We start from the raw sequence: 21,523 nt of genomic DNA, 5'->3' as shown, positions 1-21,523 counted from the left end.
TACGGGGCACATCGCAAAAGTGGTTAAATCAGCTCATCGAATCACTTGGTTGCTGAAAATACTTTAACAAGCAGAGACAAACAGGTTATTGTTCCTCTGTATCGAGCCTTGATAAGACCCCATCTAGACTACTGTGCCCAGATATAGGTGCCAGGGTTTCTTCTTGATGTGGAGGAGGTGAAGAGGATCCAGAGACGAGTGACCAAGATGATAGCAGGTCTATGGAATGAACCTTATGAGAACAGGTTGAAGATTTGTGGGTTGCAGAAATTGGTTGATAGGAGGAAAAGGGGTGATATGATTGAGACATTCAAATTACTGAAGGGTTTCTATAAGATTAATTCAGAAGATATTTTTGAGAATAGTACTGGTGGTGGGAGGACTAGGGGCCATACATGGAAGCTGGGCAAGAGTGTGGTTAGCAAGGGTGTTAGGGCTAGGTTTTTTACTTGGAGAGTGGTGAACGAGTGAAATAAGCTGCCAGAATCTGTTGTGGGTGCCATGACTGTGAATAAGTTCAAGGCGAGGTATGATAGATACTGTGTGAATGTCAAATAGTTGTTATTGACATGATGTTATGGCCTCCCTCGATGAGTCTGTCGACTCCTTGGAGTTGCCCATAATAATAATAATCATAATTGCTAAACTCTTCTTTCAAAATATTCTTAAGATAAAGAAATATGACATTTACCTGAGGTCATTGAATATCCTGATAACATATTCCAAACTGCATTTCTTGCTATATGCATTTCTTTCTTTCTATTTACTGAAAAACCAGCTTTTATGTTATATGTTTTACCACATCTTCCAGATAAAAAAGTTTCTTTAGAAACTGCACTGGCCATAGCTATCAGTATGTCAAAAAATAATGATACCTACCAGAAAAAATAGTCAAATGATAAAATGGAAGTATAATTATTTTGCATACCAATTACTTAGAAACTTTTATATGGAATGAAATGTTTAAAAAAATCATTTTCTTGATTTTTTTAAACATAATATATGATTACTTCAGCATTGAAACAATACATTGTAATTTTAAGTTTTAGTGAGTGAGTGAGTGAGTGAATGAACAAGTAGACAGATTGAATATTATATCTGTTTGAATAAAAACAAAGAAATATAAAAAATATTTCCATTTTAAAATATATGTTGAAATTAACAAGAAGGTTTAAAATCAGTGGCGGCCCATGAAGTTTTAAGTGGGGGTGCTGCCTATACAAAATAATTTTTAAAAAATTCTTTTTTTCCTAATCAGTAACCAATTTATTAGTAAATAAATCTACAGATTTATTTATTAATAAATTGGCTACTAATTAGGAAAATAAATCTACAGATGTATTTATTAATAAATTGGTTACTAGTTAGGAAAAAAATAATTTTTTTTTTTAAATTATTTTGTATAGGCAGCACCTCCACTTAAAACTTCACAGGCTGCCACTGTTTAAAATATAAAGCAGAAAAAGAAAAAAAAAGGCAAATGAAGAAAAAAAACAAAAATAGTCTTTCTTGTTACAAAGGAGACACTACAGTTATGCATGACATTTCAGCTACATGAAAAAGTTCATACTGTCTTCTCAAATTCAGTGACAATTACCAGTCAGGGTCCACTTTTCAGTGAAGTATGCTGAGTTCTTTCCTTGTGGCAGCAATATTCAAGAAGTGTCTGATAAGTAGTCTCCTATTTAAACTTCACATGTGATATGCAGATTCAGTGAGTGATGGATGTTACTGGTTATACAGAATGGTGGGGGGAAAAAAGTACTGAAGTTCAAAATCCCCTTCAGCACACATGCTATGAGATATGCCATTCAACTGCATACACATTAATAGAAGAGCACGTGTAGAGTGTTACATCATTACATTTAGCTGTAGCAATGGTGTTGATAGAAGAAAAGATGTTTATTGTTGAGCATTATTTTCACTTATACGGAGTTGGTAGAACAAACAGCCCAAATGGTCGGTGTTTAACAGCAATGGATTATGCTGCACAGTGGGAAATATAGTGCATGCATGCTGACGAATGTCTATAAAGATCTGTCCTTCTTCCATAATGTCTGGTTCTCGGATGAAGCATATTTCAATCGAAGCGATCATATAAAAAGATGAACCTAAAGTTTCTTGAGGCCTGAATTTGTACTAGAGAAACCTCTAAACAATGAGGTCACTGCATGGTGTGCAGTTTCTGGCCATGGCATAACTGGGTCCTACTTCATTGAGGATGGTATAACCATGGCTTCGAATAGCAAACACTACATTGAGAATGTGTTGGTTCCATTCACTCAGGATTTGCATAGGATGTGTCATGCAAAAAACATTCCATTTCCTGCACAGGTTTGCCAACAGGATGGAGTAATCCGTCACATGTTATGTGATTTCAGAGCCTATTTATCAGAACACTTCCCCAGGAGGCTCATTTCGAGGTTAACAGAATTCCCATATTCTTAACATTCTCCTGATCTCACATCACTTAATGCCTTTGTTTGAGGTATGTTGAAGGAATGAATATTCCATCATGATCTACCTTTAAACCTTGATGAACTAAGGGATAAAATTACATGATATATGTCCAGCAGATGTTCCAACCCTTGTTCTCTAAGATGACAGAGAACCTTCACATGTGCTATGAAAGACAAGGTGCCTATTTCAAGCATGTAATCTACTGTCATTAATGCTTTGTTTGACCAAGATTACATCTATACTTGTGGATGTACGTATCATCATGTCTAAACATATATTTCTTTGTTAATAAACCTGTTTACTCAATAACATATATCGCTGTAGTTATTGAGTACTGTTTTTGTTGTGTCATACTATATCTTGCATATTTCAAGTATAAGCTGTATATGACAGCTTTCACTTAAAAGAAAAACAATGAAGAGTGATACACATTTATGTTTTCTGATCTGTATAGAGTAGATATCAATAATCTTCTGTGTGCATGTGTGTGTGTATGGTTACTGACACAGGAGGGAATGTTCGAGATATATGCAATAATTGGTTTAATCAGATCACACGTGAGTATTCCAAAATTCCTGGGGTATTGCAGATGAGGCTAAGATCTGACTCATATGGTAGAGTAGAAATTTGTGAAGTTTAATTGGAGAGAGCAAAATGTGGTACTATCACAAAGCCAAATGTATGTGTGCATCTTGTCTAGTGCTTTTTTGTTTTGTAGAGATGTCCCTACAAAATGGAAGTTGAGAAGCATGTAAGTATCCAGATGTAGCATATTTTCTTGGTCAAGAGCAGTGGTAGAGGGACATCAGGAGATGTCCTTCTACCACTATAAATAAGTTAGTCAGAATATTTCTTTCTTTCTTTCTTTTTTTTTTTTATATTTATTCCACACACAAGAGGTACAAGAACCTAACCTATAGCATATCAGTGCCATATGTGAGGTACAGAGAAGGGTTGAGAAAGAAGAAGCCAATTAATATCCTTCTTAAAGAACTGTTCGTTGAAATTGTTGAGAAACATATCATGTGGAGCTGTTCCAGAGGACAGAGGTAGATGTAATAAATGAGGAAGAGAAGAAGTAGGTTTGATGAGATTGCAGTTGTACTACAAAGAGATGTTGGACAGCTGCTCTTCTTTTAACAGGCCTAACAGCAAGTGGAGGAATGACGTTTGCTAATTCACTGGAGCAGTAACCATGGAAGAAAAAAAGAGCTGAAACATTGCATCTGTGAAGAGAGAGAGGTCAAAGTGAGCCTGTGAGGGATAGGTCATCTATGAGCCAAATTGCTTTCCACTGGACAGTATCAAGAATTTTCAATGAGGTTTTAGGTGCACCACCCCAAATGTGTGCACATTATTCTAAGAATGGGCAGATTTGGGGTTAATATAGGGTTAGTAGCCGGGTGGGTGTAAAATAGCTTCTTGAATGGAAAAGAATGCCTAGTTTTTTTAGAAGCTAAGGAAGTTATTGGTGGTTGATCAATGAGTTCATCCTGTCTAGCAATGTGTGTATTACTGAGGATGAGGGAAGGTGAGCTGAGATCCTTTTTGTGAGAGAAAAGACACGACTGCATTTTGGCAGCATTGAAGGTGACTGGGTTATTCATGCCCCAGTGAAGGATGGTATGGAGATCAGTGTTTAAGGCACTGGTTGAAGATGATCTTGATGTAAGGCGATGTTTGGGAACTACATGGTTTGTCAAAGGAGTAGGATGAGTGGAGAGTGCAATTGACAGCAAAACTATGGATAGGATTTGTAGTGTTTGAGAGTATATTATTTATGTATAAGAGAAAGAGTGTAGGTGAGAGACCTGAGGTATTCCTGCATTGGTGGCAAAGCTAGAAGAAAGGGTGCTGTCCACTATGACATGCAGTGAACAACCATAGAGAAAACTGGAAATCCACTTATAGAAGGTGGCAGGTAGACCGAAGAAAGGAAGTTTGCAAAGCAGATCTTGATGCCAAACATGATTGAAAGCCTTGGAAATGTCAAGGGCAACAGCACACATTTCTACAAATCTTTTCATAGCATGTGTCCAGTGGTGAGTGATATAGGCTAAGATATCACAGTGGATCTGGATTGGTAGAATCCATACTAGTGGTTGCTGATTATGACATTTGCATGACTATGAAGAAGAAGATTTGCATACAAAAAATCCTGAAATTAATTGCTATAGTAACTGTTTTAAGGCCATTATAGGTCAAAGCTTAGTCTTGATTGAAGAAAGATTTGAGCAAACTGAAGAACATAGTGATGTTTTCAGTTGTTTTAATTTTTTAAAATATCCAAGCACTGAAAAATTTGAAAGAAGAAATTAAGATATACTGTATGGATTTACATATTGCTTTAAGAGAGTGAAAATTATGATATAAGTGACAATAATTTATATAATGAAATTAAAATATTTTGCAATATTGTCTGCAATGATGTTAATTTATCATATGCTATTGTATTACAATGTTTGAACATGAAGGCCTATATTGCAAAATTCATGGGTCATAACTCCTCGCAAACAACTCTTTATAAGCACATCTCTCATGCAGTTTTGTTGATACAGAAGTAGGCATTATTTCTGACATCTATTTGCAGGCGACTGTTTATGAGGGTCTCTAATAGTTTTGCTGGAACTGAAATAGGTGTTATTTCTGACTTGCTTTCTTTAAAACATCAACCATCTTTATTTCTACCCAAACTACACCCACTGCAAGTTTGCAAATGAATTACTCATCCAAACATTGCCAGCCCATCAACAAAACATCCAGACATGGAAAATAATAATTAAGTTCCATCATCTTTGATATTTTGCCAACTTTCAGTCATATAAAAACCACAATTTTAACACACTTTTTTAATTGTGTTGTTATGAAGGTATATTTGTCAAGGGAGGAGGATAGGACATATTTTATTTAACAGGCTTGTTAGCTTAACTTTTAAATATTTAGACATATGGATATAGGCCTTCATTTGTACTCTTTTCCTTTGGGCTGCAAATGCTATCTAGGTGAATATATTTTCTTCCAAATCTTGACAGATTTTGATTAATATATTCATCACTATTTCATTCTCAGCTGCTCTCAACAATTCCACTGACATTCCATCTGCTCCAGGAGATTTTCCTTTTGGCTGTTCCACTACCCATTATCATCTCACTCTTCATTATCATAAATTCCTCAACATATCCTTTCCATATTAATATCTTTCCTGTACAAATTCTCTTTTCATCTTCCTTTAATTTTCTCTTCTTCCATCAAACTTTTCCCCAAATTACTTTTCATTACTCCCAATCTAGAAATAAACTTTTAAGTAACTTGCTTATCTTTTTAAACATAGATCTTATTCAACAAATTACATGATAACCACAGTAATTAACTTTAATGAAAGTACAGATATTTCATACTGAAAATAACAAAACATCATCAGTTTATAGAAACAAGCAAATCAAAGACCAGGTACATACAATAATCAGTTTAACTATTAAAATGGTTGCTTCAAGCTAGAAATTACTTGCACAACCTCTGGTACTTTGTCAATCAGTGTTTATTGAAAACCTACCTTTACTGGCAGATACATTCATCAAAAATAGTTTTAATAAATAACATTAAAACTATTTTTGATATTAAATGAGAATCTCTCAGACTTTTGGGCAGGGGGGAGAGAGAGAGAGAATCATTCTAATTCAGGTTAGGCTGATGTAAAAGGGCTTTGCCACTTTCTTTGAAAAGGTGTTCATATTTAAAACTGCTTCTATGGAGAAGACAAGCTTCATCCCACCAGATACTATGTTTAGTGTCAATACCATGCTATGCCAGACCAGACTTCTGAGGTTTCATGTAGTTATTCAATGTAATACTGATGTTCATTAAGACATTACTTTACATTAAGATATCACCATTAAGATATTTTTCAAAATATCTTAATATATTAATATAAAATATACATGGCAAAAGAACCATGTATCTATTTTGAAAGCAGATAAAGGAAAAGCTGTAGTGATAATGGATAAGGCCAGTTTTGAAAAGAAGATAGACTGCCTTTTACAGGATACCTCCAAATATCAAGAAATTAGTCAAAACCCTACAAAAATACCTCATTCAACAATTAAATAAGCTCCTTGATGAAGTTATTAGCTGGGATCAAAATACTTTGGATAAGTTATGCATGCATTTTAGAAGGACTCTTCATTTATATGGTCTCCCAAAAAATTCATAAAGAAGTTTGTCCAGTAAGACCTGTTGTGAATTATATTGACTCTCCCACCTATAGAAATGCTAAATTTCTTTCATGTTTATTAACCACCCATATTGGACAATCCAAATCATTCATCAAAAATTCCACACATTTTCTCAACAAAATCAAGAATATTCAAATAAAAGAGTTGGATTTGTTAGTCAGCTTTGACACTGTTTCTTTTTTTTACCAACATTCTGTTATCTGACACTATTAGTTTACTATATGATGATCTCCCTCCTGATGTTGTGAAGATTATTGAATTTGTTATACAATTCAGGATATTTCAACTAGAAAAACAAAATCTATAGACAAGTTGAAGACACTGACTGCCATGGGTAGCCTTCTGTCTCCACCTTTGGCAAATCATTATTTGAACCATCTCCATCTTTCAAGATATCTTGTTCTCATCAATTCATCCTCAATCCTCTCTTTGGTTTCATTACGTCGATGATGTTTTTTGCTTTTGGGTCTCATTCTGAAAATGAACTTACCACTTTCCTACAATGGATCAATAGACTAAATCCATGCATTCAACTCACCTTGGAAAAAGAAAATGCTGGTAGTTTACCATTCATGGGCATTCTTCTTACTTGCACAACCTCTGGTACTTTGTCAACCAGTGTTTATTGAAAACCTACCTTTACTGGCAGATACATTCATCAAAATTCAGCTCATCACACCTCTCAAAAAATATTCAAGTCTTTAATTAATACAGCACATAATGTATGCTCCTCTCCCTCAAGCTTACAACAAGAACCTACCACTATCAAAACTTTAATGGAATTAAATGATTACAACCCTCATAAAATTCAGCAGATAACTGACTCCTATGTTCCAATAATTAAGGATTCTTCAACAGACTACAGCAGTGCTTTCCAAACTTTTCATGTTGGTGACACACTTTTTAGACAAACATAATTTCGCGGCACAGTCATTCAGTCTGATGTGCCTCTCATGGGTAACGTGACCAGATCGGATGTAGAATTTTCCTTTACACATCTTCCGTATTAATGCAGACCATTCAACAGTTGATTCTTGCGTAGTTTCCTCTATAGTCAATACATTTTGTTCATCACAAATGTCACCTTCAGCTTTTCTTTTACTAATTAGAATTAGAAATTTATTCATTTTACGGGTAATTCAACACCAATTTGATAAATAAAACTGTGCGAATTTATTGTAAAGCTTTAACAGTGACTAAACATAAAATAAAAGCACCAACTCTTCGTTTATTCACGTTGCAGTTAGAATAAACATCAATAATAACATTTGTATGAATAAATGGGGCGCTTTATTTTTATTGGTGGAACGATAATAAAACCGAGTGACTACTACGTGATAAAACCACATGGATGAATTGAACTGCATTTATTCTCCATTATTTATCGAAATATATTGATATGAAATATTCTTAAAGGTTAAAAATAATTAAAAGATAGTTTGTATACATAATTTTGAAAGTGAAATTTAAATTCTAGAACGTAAAACATCTTGCAATTACATTTTATTTAAAGAAAAGTATTTTTGGGACTCCTCGGTGTGAATCTGCACAATTTAGCTTCTGTTTACATTTACTGTCACTCATACTTGAATGAACTACAGAAAACCCCAACAAAATCGAAACTGATGTGATGGTTGCATGCAAGTCGGTATAGACACAGAGAGAGGGTTCCGAGCAGTTGACCAAATATCTTCTTTAATGACACTAACTACAAGTCATACCGGTACTTTGCGAAATGGATTCCACTGTGAAAATTTTCAGCGATTATTCTGTTTAATGCTTTATGTTCGCACTGCAGCCAACACACTAACGTGTTGCAACACACAGTTTGAGAAGCTCTGAACTACAGGGTTTCAATTCCTTATATTTTTGGTATCTCTGAACCTATTGGTAGAATTTTGAAGAAATCTTATTCTCACATATTTTCCTATTAACAAAATCTCTCACCTGTTATCATCTGCAAAAGACAAACTGTTACCTCTATCATTAGCTGGTGTTTACCAGATACCTTGTGAATAATTTGAGACACTTTGAGCAGACAGCCCATTCTGAAAAAAGAATTAACGAACATCGAGATTACATTGAATAGGCGAAACCTCAAAAGTGGTCTGGCACTGCATAGTATTGAAACTAAACACAGTATCCTGTGGGGTGAAGCTCATCTTCTCCATAGAAGGCAGTTTTAAATATGAATGTCTTTCCAAAGAAAGTTGCGAAGCCCTTTTATATCAGCCTAATCTGAATACGAATGATTGTCTCTCTCTTCTCTCTCTCCCAAAAGTTTAGGAGATTATAATTTTATATAATTATCAAAAATAGTATTAATATTTATTATTAATATATTAATTTCTAGCTTGCAGCAACCATATTTTAATTGGTAAACCGATTGTTGTATGTACCCCGTATTCCTGTTCTTTGATTTGCTTGTTTCTACAAACTGATGATGAATGTTATTTTCAGTATGAAATATCTGTACTTTCATTAAAGTTAACTGCTGTGGTTATCATGTAATTTGTTGTGTTATATGAGGTGGTATCAAAACGTTTCGCGACTAGGTTTGTAACACGCCAACAGATGGCAGCACAAGGCTGCACGCACAGTCACAGGGAACACCTACCTTCATAAGTCAGTGTGCCAAAAGGCATTGTCCTGTGTACATCGGGAGCTGTGCAACTGATGCTATTCTGACCACCTGCATTACCACATCTGCAATTTCATCATGGACAGCAAGTTAGAACAAAGAGCAAACGTGATATTCTGCATGAAACTGAGCAATTCATGTCGAGGATCATTACCAGTGACAAAACTTGGGTGTACAGGTACAACCCTGAGACGAAGCAACAGTCTTCATAGTGGAAGAGCCCATCATCTCCATGACCAAGAAAGGCAAGGCAGGTCCACAGCTCGACCAAGTGCATGCTCATCGTCTTTTTTGACATTTGTCACATTGTCATCAATAATTCGTCCTCAGGGGCCAGAACGGTCAATAGCGAGTTCTACTGCCAGGTTTTAAGACATCTGAGGGAGGACATTCGGCAAAAGCGACCAGATCTGTGGCATGCGAAAAACTGGATGCTCCACAATGATAATGTACCCTGTCACCAAGCTCTCCTCACAGTGAGTTTCTCGCCAGAAACAACATGATCTCACTTCTGCACCCACCCTACTCGCCAGATTTGGCTCCAGATTTGGAAGATGAAGATCCAGTCTCCAAAGGTCACCGTTTTGACACCATTGCAGAGATCCAGCGTGAATCGCAGAAGATGCTTGACATGCTTCAAAAAGAAGACTTCCAGGACACGTTCCAGAAGTGGCAAGAAAGGTGGGAGCACTGTATTGATATGCAAGGGGACATTTTGAAGGTGATAGTGTATAAACGTAGATAAATAAAGTAATTTGTCGTAAACAGAGCTAGTCTCAAAACTTTTTGATACCACCTCGTAGTTATGCCATAGTTACCATTAAAGATATCTCTTATTCTTCCTATAATGTTATTTTCTTCAATTTTCTTACACCTTTTGTTTACACATTAATCTTTCCTCACTTGTCTCTGAAAATCTGCACTTGACTATTTAATCCTTTCATGATTTCCCCAACATTTAATTTTTCCTCTTTTCTTCTGTTATTTGAATAGTCTTTTCTGAACCATTTATAATCTTTCTTTCTGTTCATTTTATCAGCATTTAATTACTCTTTAATTTAACTTTAGTGATCAATATTTCATGATCTGCTCCAAAGTCTGCACCAGGTATTTTTGCTACTTGGATAACACTTCTACATCTTCTGTTACCAACAATACAGTCTAAATTTCTCTATTTGCTGTTTAGGGAAGTCCATGCATACAAATCTTCTATTATGTTGTTAAAAATAAAAGTTTGCAATAAAGAAATTTTCTTAATACAAAACTCCAACATCATTTCTCCTGCTTCATTTCTCAATCCTAAACCAAATTTTGGAGTGATGCCTTATTCTTTTTTTCTCCCAGTTTTGCATTCTTTTTGCTTCCAGTTTTGCATTCCAATCTCTCAATATCAATAGAAAATCTATCTTGCAATGTAGTGTAAAATTCTTCTACCACTTCTTTACTTGCACATGCAAAGGTACATATCTTCTGCATATGAAAATAGTCTTTATGAAGTTCATCTTCATTTTTGTTAATTTCATTAGAAATTTCTCTGTGTTCATCCCCATTGACCATTCTGATGCTTCCAACCTGGGTGTCCCATCTTCCAGCACCATATCTCAATAACTTAAGTCTGTGTTCAAAAGATTTTCTTGGCAAAATATATAAGAAGTAGCTTGTCATTGCCTTCTTTTTTGTTTGTAGTGAAAGTTGGCCTTAACAGGTGTCTGCATGCCTGCCAAAGGAAAACTTACAATTCTTCAGACAGCATAGCCAGTTATGCCCTAAGTTCACCACTCCCCATGACAATGTGTGCATCTGACTTAGCAAGGAGTAAGTCACACAAGCACCTTAAAAAAACTGGCAAAGCTAGGAAGAGTTTTGAAAAAGTACAATCCCCAACCATTATCAGATTTGGCTTAAAACTAGCAACTTTAAACAGGTTAACATACTTTGGCTACACTATCAGAATAACTATTATCAGAATATAAAAAATAAATCCAGTATCTGGTAAATGATTTATAATAATTCAATTATTAGTGACTTGTCATTTGGCAGGAAACTACTAAAGATTGGTCTGGATGGCTAGATAAGTACCATATCTCTCCAATAAACAGGCTGTGAGGTTCAAACCTCACAGCCTGTTTATTGTTTTATGGGCATGGATGTTTTCGAATATCGTTAGGTAGTAGATAATTTTATCACCTGGTCTGAGATGATCCCTTCTTATTAGAGGTCTGAAATGGCTTGAAAAAGTTCCATGTTCCATCTCTCTGGATCATCTGATCCTTTATCCATTTATAGCAGTGGTTCTCAACCTTTTTCCACTTGCTTACCCCTTTTAAACCCATTTCTCTAAATTGTACCCCTTGTTTTTAAAATAGCTGTTTTTATATACTGACACTTCTGTTCAGTGCCTATCTCAATGTAAAATAGTTTACTTTACTTGTTTTTCTGCCATTACTGATTATTTTTCATGTACCCCTGAATGGCCCAGCACATACCCCTGCCCCTCCTGGGGATATGCATACCACTGGTTGTGAACCAATGATCTATAGTACTAATGTATGATAGGTTTCCAACATTTCATAGGTGAGATTCACATAAAAAAAGGCAATACATTGAGTGAGAGTGCAAATATCAAGTGACTCCAAGTTGTTTTACAGGAGTACTGGCATATCTTTGTTTACTGCCTTTTCCCCCAGATTACTATTCATTTACAAAGTAAATGGCATGCCACTGTTTCTGTCATAATTTTTTATGACAACTTACACATGGTTTTCTTTGTGATTTTCACCTCACATTCTCCACTGTTCTACAAATACAATGTTATAGATTTCACCATAGATTATGGTTATTAATCTAAAAGGGGTGATGCATATAAATTCCACTTGTGTATCTTTTGTTAATTTTCAAATTTTATTTAAATTATTTTAATTAATTTGCTTAGATAACCCATTACATGTTGCCATAGCTTTCTTAACACTACCTATATTTATAATTTTATATACATACATGTGACTAAATTAAATCATCAAAATCATCAAATGTTAAAACACCCTTACAAAAGACACAGACATGCAATGAAGCAATCTACCTGAAGAGGTTCAGCACCACTGTCCATTCCCATATATGTACAACTGTCCAATGGAGAGGTGGCATTCAAAGCTAATAGGCTTTCAGCAACAGGAACAGACAAAAATACTATACCTGCAACCTATGAAAAACTTAATAAAAATCTGCAAATCATATTTATAAATGCTGAAAAAGAAAATTATTATTACCAGTCTTCCATCAAGAAGACTTAAGTACATCTTGGATGGCAATGATAAATTCACTGAATCACTCCAATTCTTGCTTTATACTTTACTTACAGTACATGTAATGCTAACATTACTACCAAATCTATATATAAGTGTGGCGAATTTATGTTTGTCTGATGTTAAAAGCCAAACTGTCCAATAGCCATGGCTCAAGATCTACTAACTCAGTACTGCAGAAAATCAAAGAGCAAGTGAACCATACTGAATGATCAGTATGTAATCCACTCCATACTGTCATTCAGTATGGGGGGGGGGATTCTCTTTCCTTGGTTGTCTCATATCATTTTTTAACAGCAAACTCCATTAATGTCAAAAGATTTATTATGGTATTTTATTTGTTCAAATATTTTATTACCACCCGTCCATCAAGGAGAGAGAGAGTCCATCCAGGATCAATGACATAAATCACTTCAATTTTTGTTTTATGCTCAACTTACAGTACAAGTAACACTAATGCTAATACTAGATGCATATAAGGTCAGTTCATGTTATAAGCAATTACAAATCAAGCCCTCCAGTAGCAATAGCAGACCTGTTAACTGAGTAGTGCAAAAAAAAAAAAAAAAAATTGAAGAATTGAAGAACAGGTGAACGATATAATGCATGACACAGGATTCACCACCTCATACAGAGGTTGGCTTGTGTATAATCACACTCATTACTAATTTTCTCCCTTTCCCTAATTTCTGACCTTTTTTTTTAGCTTCCAAATATTTTTTCATTACTTTTTACATGCATATTTATACACAAAACATATAACAATCCCAATATACAATAGCGCTGAATTAAATAATCATTAATAACTTGATGAATTGGAACAAGCCATGATAACTAAATAAAACTAAATATGGGTTTTAATTAAGTAAATTTTATTTTAGCAAGCATAGAATTTTCACCTGTGTCAATAACATCTTCAGTATGACTTTCTAATTAAACAAACAGAATAGAAACTAGAAGATTCAACAATGAAAATGAATGAACAGCATGTACATGAGATTATTATTATCATCTGACCTCCATGGAGTCAGAGACTCATTGTGGGAGGTACACATTATTGCACACAATGGTCATCCAACTGTGCCTACATTCACAACACACTCAAGCAATGCATTCCATTCACCAACCACTCTCCACGCAAAGAACCTTCTCCTCACTCCTCTGCTCGCACCCTCCTTAATACAGTTTCCAGCGATGGCCTCCTGTTCTATCTGCCCCCCCCCTTCTCCCATTCTATTAAAAATCTCTTCCATGTCAACCTGAAAATAACCCCTGACTAGCTTATATGTCTCAATCATATCCTCCCCCTCTTCCTCCTATTTATGAGGCTATGAACTTACATTCTCTCAATCTCAATGAAAATATCCTCATCATCATCATGAAAACTCAGTGACCAAATCTATGCACAATAATCCATAAAAGGCCTTATACAATGCCATCATAACCTCTCTATTTCTGCATGTCGGGGTCCTCTGCGTCATTGCCATTATCTGACGTTTTTGCAACTTGTGCAATGTAGTCCTGGAAATTCAGGTCCTTATCCACCATCAACTCCTAGATCTCTCATCTCCTCTACTTCCTTCAAAGTTTCCCCATAGAGTGTATACTTTGCATCCCATCATTGCTTACCAAATCTCAAAACCTTACACTTTGCAACGATGAACAGACAGTTCCATTCATGAAATATACTAAAGTCCTCCAGTAAGGCCATAACATCCACTGGACTCTGCATTGCTATTCCCAATTTGTATCATCTGCAAACAGCTGCATATTATTAGTTAAACCCATCTCAATATCATTAACATACAAATTGAACAATGATTGTCCCAAAACTGACCCCTGCAGTACACCACTAGTGACCTTGATCTTTCGGGATACTGCACCCCCACATACAACTTTCTGATCCCTATTTGACAGCCAGTCACTGATCCAACTCAGAAGTCTGATATCCGATTCCATCGGATATCAGACTTCTTGTAAGTGGAATTCAATTTATTTAACAGTCTGTTGTTTGGCAGAGATAGAAAGACCTAGTCTTAAATACAATGCAGTTCTAACCAAACAACTAAAACAGGAGAACATTAACTAATTTTTCAAAAAATATTTGCAGAAAGTGTGGGGAAGTATTATTTCCTATAAAAGGAATAATTTCAGTCCATAACTTCTGTTTAGATTTGGACAAGATAGCAAAGTTTCACAACTTTCTTTATATAAGTGTTCCATAAAATAATTACTTTTATGAAGAACCTTAATCTTCTATCAAAGAATTTGATGTCTGGCAGTTCTGCAAGTGCCGAATGTTCAGGCTGATGGAATTTAATGTAGTCTAGATGTTCGTCATGACGTATGACTACCAATTTACCAGTTTGGCCAAAATAGGCAGACATTTATCTTTTGCAGAACCTAGAAAAGTATAAATCTTGTAAATAGGTTGTCTTGTAAAAACTTGTAAGCCAACAGATTTAAATAGTTTGTCTATACCTTCAGAGACACCTTTAACATAACGTACCTTCTACATCCCAAGATGGACTACCTCTTGGGATGTAGATGACAAGGAAACCCTATAAAACTAACAATGAACTAACAAACCCTATAAAACTAACTCTATAAAACTTTGTTAACATAAAACTCAGTAAAGCCATCAGCAAGAAAGGGGGATGATGTAATTTATTTTCTGAGATAGCAGTATTTCAGAAGAGCAGAGAGATTGAGCTCGATGTACCAGAGTCTTAATCCTGTAGAGGTCATGGCTGATCTGACAGATACAAACAAATTGTTTAATATAAATATTCTTACACATATCCAGTGTATAGCTTGGAGGTCATGACTAGCTGTGAATGCATATATTACGAGTGATATTCCACACTGTTTATGTGGTCAGTTTTGGTTTAGCACATGTTATGTAAAGGTGTGTGATATTTGATAGCAAATTGTATCTGAGAAATAATGCGAACTCCAATGTCAGTATAGTATTAGTTTAGTTGTTGTTGTTTTTTTTTCATTTACTGTTGAAAATGGCTGGAAAAATATATCGATTGGATAATCCACCAGATGTTGAACAGATTCAGCAAATGCTACTCGAGTCCGATGATGAGAATGATAGAGTTGAATGCAAAAGTGAAAGTGATATTTGAATAGTAAATTGTATCTGAGAGATGCCATGATCTCCAATGTCAGTATAGTATATATATTTGTTTCTTTATTCAATAATTTCAAGATTGTAACTGAAAATAAATAAACCATCATATATTATATTTTCAGTGTTTTTTTTTTGTAAGTTTTATCACATTTTAGCACATACTAGTAATGAATATACCTCTCAGATACATGCGACCTATGCTGCAATTTTTTTTGACCACAACCTCCGCAGGGTTAATGAAACAGTATAGAAATGGAAGAAAATTATAAAACCAGCATTTACTGGTTTTATAATTACATAAACTGGATCGTCTACACTTAGTACCATGTTGTCAGTAGATCACCAAATGATCGTAACAAGAAGTAAGATGAACTGTAGAGATTGATATATTCCTTAAACATAATTGCTAAAAAATTTGGAATGCAAATATCAAGACAATACAAAAATAATGGCTTTTAAAGGGCGATCTCCAGTCAGAAATAAAATCATGACTGATGTACAAAAAAATATACAAAAAAAGACTCATATACAAAAAAAGCTGACATTCATATCAAAATTTCAAACTTCTTAAAAATAACAGGAATGATCAATAATATTTTCAAATCTAACCAAGTTCAAAAACATACATCAATTTATAAAGTTTTGGCAAGATCTTCTCTACTCTACAGAAGTGAATTATGGACCATAAAAACTGCAAAAGAAATTAAGAATAGAAACTGGAAAAATGAAATTCCTATGAAGGATAGCATTTGGAAAAAACACGAATACAGAAAGAAGTAGATAGAATGTATTTAAAGAAAAGACAGATAGACAGACTAGCCAAAGACTACTCAAAAAGATGCTCTGATACCACCCAGTGTGAGGGCATAGAAGTCAGCAACAACTAAAGAAAAGATAAGAGAAGGAGACCAGAGCAGGCCATTTGGCATAAATCCCCTAAAAGGATGATAACGTTATTAAACACAAATTTCAAGTAAATGGATTTTCCAGGACAGAAGCAAGAGAAATATTCCATAGGATGAGAGAAATAAAGCGTTATTGAAAATAAGGGGTTAAACATCCTTTGTTGTTTTATAGCCAGTAAGCGAAACTAAAGATCGATAACTACGATCTATAAGTTTCATGTTGAAAAACTATCGGCGAAGGCAATTCGAAGTAAAGGTGGAGCAAGCTCCCTCACTATTCTTGATATTTTCTCATAATGTAAAACACAGCTCCTAGGAGATGTAATACTGTCATTACATTATGAGGAGAGGTCACTACCCAGACCGGTTTCAACCTTTTTTGAGGTCTCATCAGTGAGTAGGTAGACCTGGAAGATATCAAAGCATAGTGAAAAGAACTTACATACCTTCTACTACATCAGTGAGTAGGTCTACCTATTCACTCAAAAAACCTCAAAAAAACTCAAAGACCTCAAAAAAGGTTGAAACCGGTCTGGGTAGTGACCTCTCCTCATAATGTAATGACAGTATTACATCTCCTAGGAGCTGTGTTTTACATTATGAGAAAATATCAAGAATAGTGAGGGAGCTTGCTCCACCTTTACTTCGAATTGCCTTCGCTGATAGTTTTTCGGCATGAAACTTATAGATTGTAGTTATTGATCTTTAGTTTCGCTTACTGGCTATAAAACAACAAAGGATGTTTATCCCCTTATTTTCTATATTAAGATGCCAGAAAACTAGCCATCTGGCTTTTTATCTTAACTAAAAAGAGTTATTCTTACAGAGTGAGTAAATATGTGGCTAGAAAGGATGTGAGGACTAGATTTCTGCTTGAAGAGCAGTAAATGGGTTACCTGGGTGTTGAGCAAACTGTCAGTGAATTCAATCAAAGAAAATTATAATAAGCAGTGTGAGGAACTCCTGTGATGAATTCTAAAAGATGCCAGAATAATAATAACAACAACATATATTAATGTATTTACATTTTTCAAATGAATTGCAGAAGCCACCACGCAGTTAGCCTAGTGGCTTTGCGCTTCACAACCATATGCCTGGGGAAGGAGTGTCCCACGTTCGATTCCCATCTGGAAGCCACTTTCCAGCAATAAAAGTGGTTTCTGTGGACCAGTCTGCTAGATAGTACATGAGACTCAACCTAATGGTAATGTATCAGGAGGCTTTCAAAACCAGCTGGCAAATAATTCTGCTACTGCTGCTTACTAGAACAGCTGCAGAATTGAAAATCATGGAGTCTGAGTATAACAGCATATAAGAGGTATAGTCAAGTTCATAGGCTGAAGTCTAGGTATTCTCTTTATGTGAGTTATGTCTGCAAGTCCTTCACCCTTACTGCACATCCACGGTCTATAAATTTCCAAAATTATTTCAACCATAAAATGCAACAAATAACAGTGTCACTGCAATTATAAAAAGATCTCTCAGAAATTCAACAAAAAATGTCAAAAAAGCAAATTGCAAAAACTGCAAATATGCACCAAACAAGTAAAAAAAAATCCACACAAAAAAGCATTGCTACATCCATTTTGCCAACATCTGTTGGCCACTACTTTAAGCATCAAAATCTGATTTGTTATTCCTTACCAAACACCAACTGACATCTGCACAAGAAATAAATGTGCAGGATGCCTCAACTATCCTAGTTACATCATGTACAATGCCTTCTGTGAGAAGGGCAGAACATGTTTTTTGTGAAATCCAATATGGCAATCTGGATCAAGATTTCCTTGCCTTGGTTTGCTGCATTTACTACTGCTAATTTAGAAGACTAGGCTGAACTCTGAGTATTTATTTCTGAAAGTTGACTTCATGCAGTCTAAATACCCAAACCACAAGATTACTGTCCTAAAATTGAAATTGCTCTTAATGATTTAACACAAATTGTTCACCTACTACTACTAGATAATTCTCATGCTTCTCAACACTCTGGATCTTTTCATAACCAGTTTTCCCTCCAAGTACACTGTAGATACATGGTGATCCTCTAAGCAATTCTGATCATAACTTTATCCATGTTTCCTTTCTGGAATCAACTTTCTCACAGTCAATTTCAGCCTCATACCCTATGTGACTACAACCATTTTTCCATGGTCTGATTATGATTTTGCTATTCTGATCTAAATACCTGCTCTGACCAAATAACTGAAATGATCTTTATTAAAAGGAGGATCTTCATTCCTCACTCCATTCAAAATCCCTACTCAATTGCTATCAACCCCAGTTCACCAACAACTGTTCTAAAACAGTAAAAGATAATTCAAGTCAAAAACCCCAGCTTCTCACTGGGTCCACACAATCCATAGCAAATTTCATCAAGGTCAAAGGCAAAGAACTTGCTTCCTGTTCAACTGGCAGTTGAGCTTTCTGGTTTCTTGCTATGGCTATTAGGCAATTTCTGCCATTCCTTGTTTCCACCTCTCATATCCAGATAGCACCATGGTGATATCACCTATTAGCCCTTTTCCTTTAACTCTTATTACAGATGACTAAGGCAAACCTTCTCCTCTTAACATACCACAAACTGCTCACAACATTACCTCCTCTGATCTTTCACAGTGCAGGATATCAGAAGAATCCTCAACAGTCTTGAAGATACTAATAAATCCTCAGGTTCAGATAATATCCCTTCAATTGTGCTCCAGAATCAACATCTATCCTGTATTACTGACATACTCATCTGGAATCCACCAAAGTAATGATGTCTCTAAAAATGGAAGATAAAATTCAGTCATCACTCTATTATCTTATTGCCCTCATCTCACTATTCTTGAAGTAAGAGAAGGTCATCAACAAATAGCTACTTCACTACCTGGAGAACAATCAGTAAATTAGTGACCATCAATTATGTATTCCTCCACTCTCATTCTATGACAGACTTTCTCGCTATGTCCAAGGTATATGATCAAGTCTCATGATCATGGCTTTAGCAAGCTTCTATCTTATGGGTTCTTTCCTGACCTTTGTGATTGGATTACTATCTTCCTCTCTGTAAATCACTGCATGTCATGGTGAATAGTTTCCTCTCATCAAATTTCTTTATCAGTGCTGGGGTATCCCAAGGATCCATGCTTTCTCTCTCACACACATACATTTATTCCTATGCATCAATGACCTTAGTAGCCTAAAACCCTATCCACAGCTTTGCTGATAACACTATACTCCATTCCTCATTCAAGAAATCTTGTCTATGTGAATTTTTTTTTACCTTGGGGATAATATATATTAAGGATACCAAGTAATTTTATAAACTTGTTTTTTTTTTTGCTCCTTCTCCCAAGTAAGCAAAACAGTTAACTGTTTTGCTTACTTGGGAGAAGGAGCAAAAAAAAAAAACAAGTTTATAAAATTACTTGGTATCCTTAATAAATCTTGTCTACTTGAATGGTTCAAGAGTTCTCTGATTATTTAATAACTAATCTCTTAAATGCTGCTCTCTTCACATGGGGTAAATATAATCTAGTGAATTTCAATGGAATCCTGGGAATAAAAACGTTACTTCATGCCTTAATTTTGATAATATTCTGATCTTCAATGAAGATCAATTTTCTCTTCTGGGCTATCTTACATATAAGGCAGCCCAGAAGAAAATCACATCTAGCCTATACTAGCCAAACCTATCACATCCATAGCATCCTCAGCCCTCCAAAAAACTTGGTGTCCTCTTTTGTTCAAAATGCTACTACTTCTTCTTTGCACAACTCTTAACACTCTATAAATCCCAAATCTGCCCAAGTTTAGAATATTGTTTTCACATTTGGGATGATGCATCCAAAACCTCCCTAATAATGCTCAATTGTAATAGAAAAGAGAAATGTACAGATTACCCTCTCCTTTCATAGTTTCTGCACTGTATTTTTTTTTATTTTTATAATTACTTTCATGAGCATTGCTCCACTGAATTGGCCACTACCATTTTCTTCTTCTTCTTCTGCTTTCCTCTATTCATAAAAGAACAAAAAAGTTGCTGGTCAACTTCTATACATAACTCAACTCCACACTAACAAGAGTTTTCCCCAGCTCTTTAAGAAGCACATAAAATAAATCTATAAAACAAAAAGTGCCCATTCATGCATTATTATTTCATAGTTTCTCATGACCTTTCCTCATGTGTGAGGTTGATAATTAAAAATAAAAAAAATGAAAGGGATTAAAAAAGAAATAGTATAAAGGGTTGATTGTTTAAATTTCAAGGAAAAAATTCATCAGCAGTTCGAAATACATTGGGAAATGATGAATTGTATAATACCATCTTGTTCATATCAGGATAGCATTATGCAATTTTTTTCTTGACTAACTGTCTAGCTTTGTTCAACTTTCAAGCATGCCTGCATAAATTTCAACTGAAACACTCAGAAAATTTCTTCATAATTCTTCCACTACTCCTGTCTTATTTTCTGAAAGAAAGAACATACTTAATTCTCACTCCCCCCCCCCATCTAATAATATTTTGATCTACAGTCACAATCAAATTTCTTGTTTGCAATGGCTTTGCATCTAGCCCATCCTGGCATCAAAACAACACACATCCATACTCTAATCAACCTCTAAAAACTCAGGCATTCTCTGTGCCTCTCCTGTAGGTAGATATGATGGGGAAAAAAACACCCCATTTTCCTCCTTTACACATGTGTGCCATATGAGGAGCTCTGATCTAATTATCTAGAATTTAACCTTCTAATCTGGCCCTCTATGTCAATTTTAAACTTACAATACATTAAATAGGATTAAAACCAAGTTTATATTTATATATATAAAATAGCTGTATCTTTAACACATATATATAT

General features: G+C 35.1%; 1 protein-coding gene across 5 annotated transcripts in view; it reads right to left on the bottom strand.

Annotated features, from left to right (window-relative positions):
• LOC150103432 (L-fucose kinase-like) overlaps positions 1-21,523 on the bottom strand; it is a 455,316-nt gene that overhangs the window by 281,562 nt on the left and 152,231 nt on the right. For all 5 annotated transcript variants that reach the window (XM_090397435.1, XM_090397431.1, XM_090397433.1 and 2 more), the window contains 2 exons: positions 12,413-12,532; positions 692-875 (listed from right to left, as the gene is read on the bottom strand). In XM_090397435.1, the coding sequence (XP_090253561.1) occupies positions 692-875; positions 12,413-12,532 (304 nt within the window). The remainder of the gene's footprint in view (positions 1-691; positions 876-12,412; positions 12,533-21,523) is intronic.

The sequence above is a fragment of the Typopeltis vanoorti genome, chromosome 9 (genome assembly GCF_054136105.1).
Source record: "Typopeltis vanoorti isolate ZY-2024b chromosome 9, IOZ_Tvanoo_1.0, whole genome shotgun sequence".
Classification (NCBI taxonomy): Eukaryota; Metazoa; Arthropoda; class Arachnida; order Uropygi; family Thelyphonidae; genus Typopeltis; species Typopeltis vanoorti.
The sequence above is the reverse complement of the archived record's forward strand: the minus strand, read 5'-3'. Positions and strand labels throughout refer to the sequence as shown.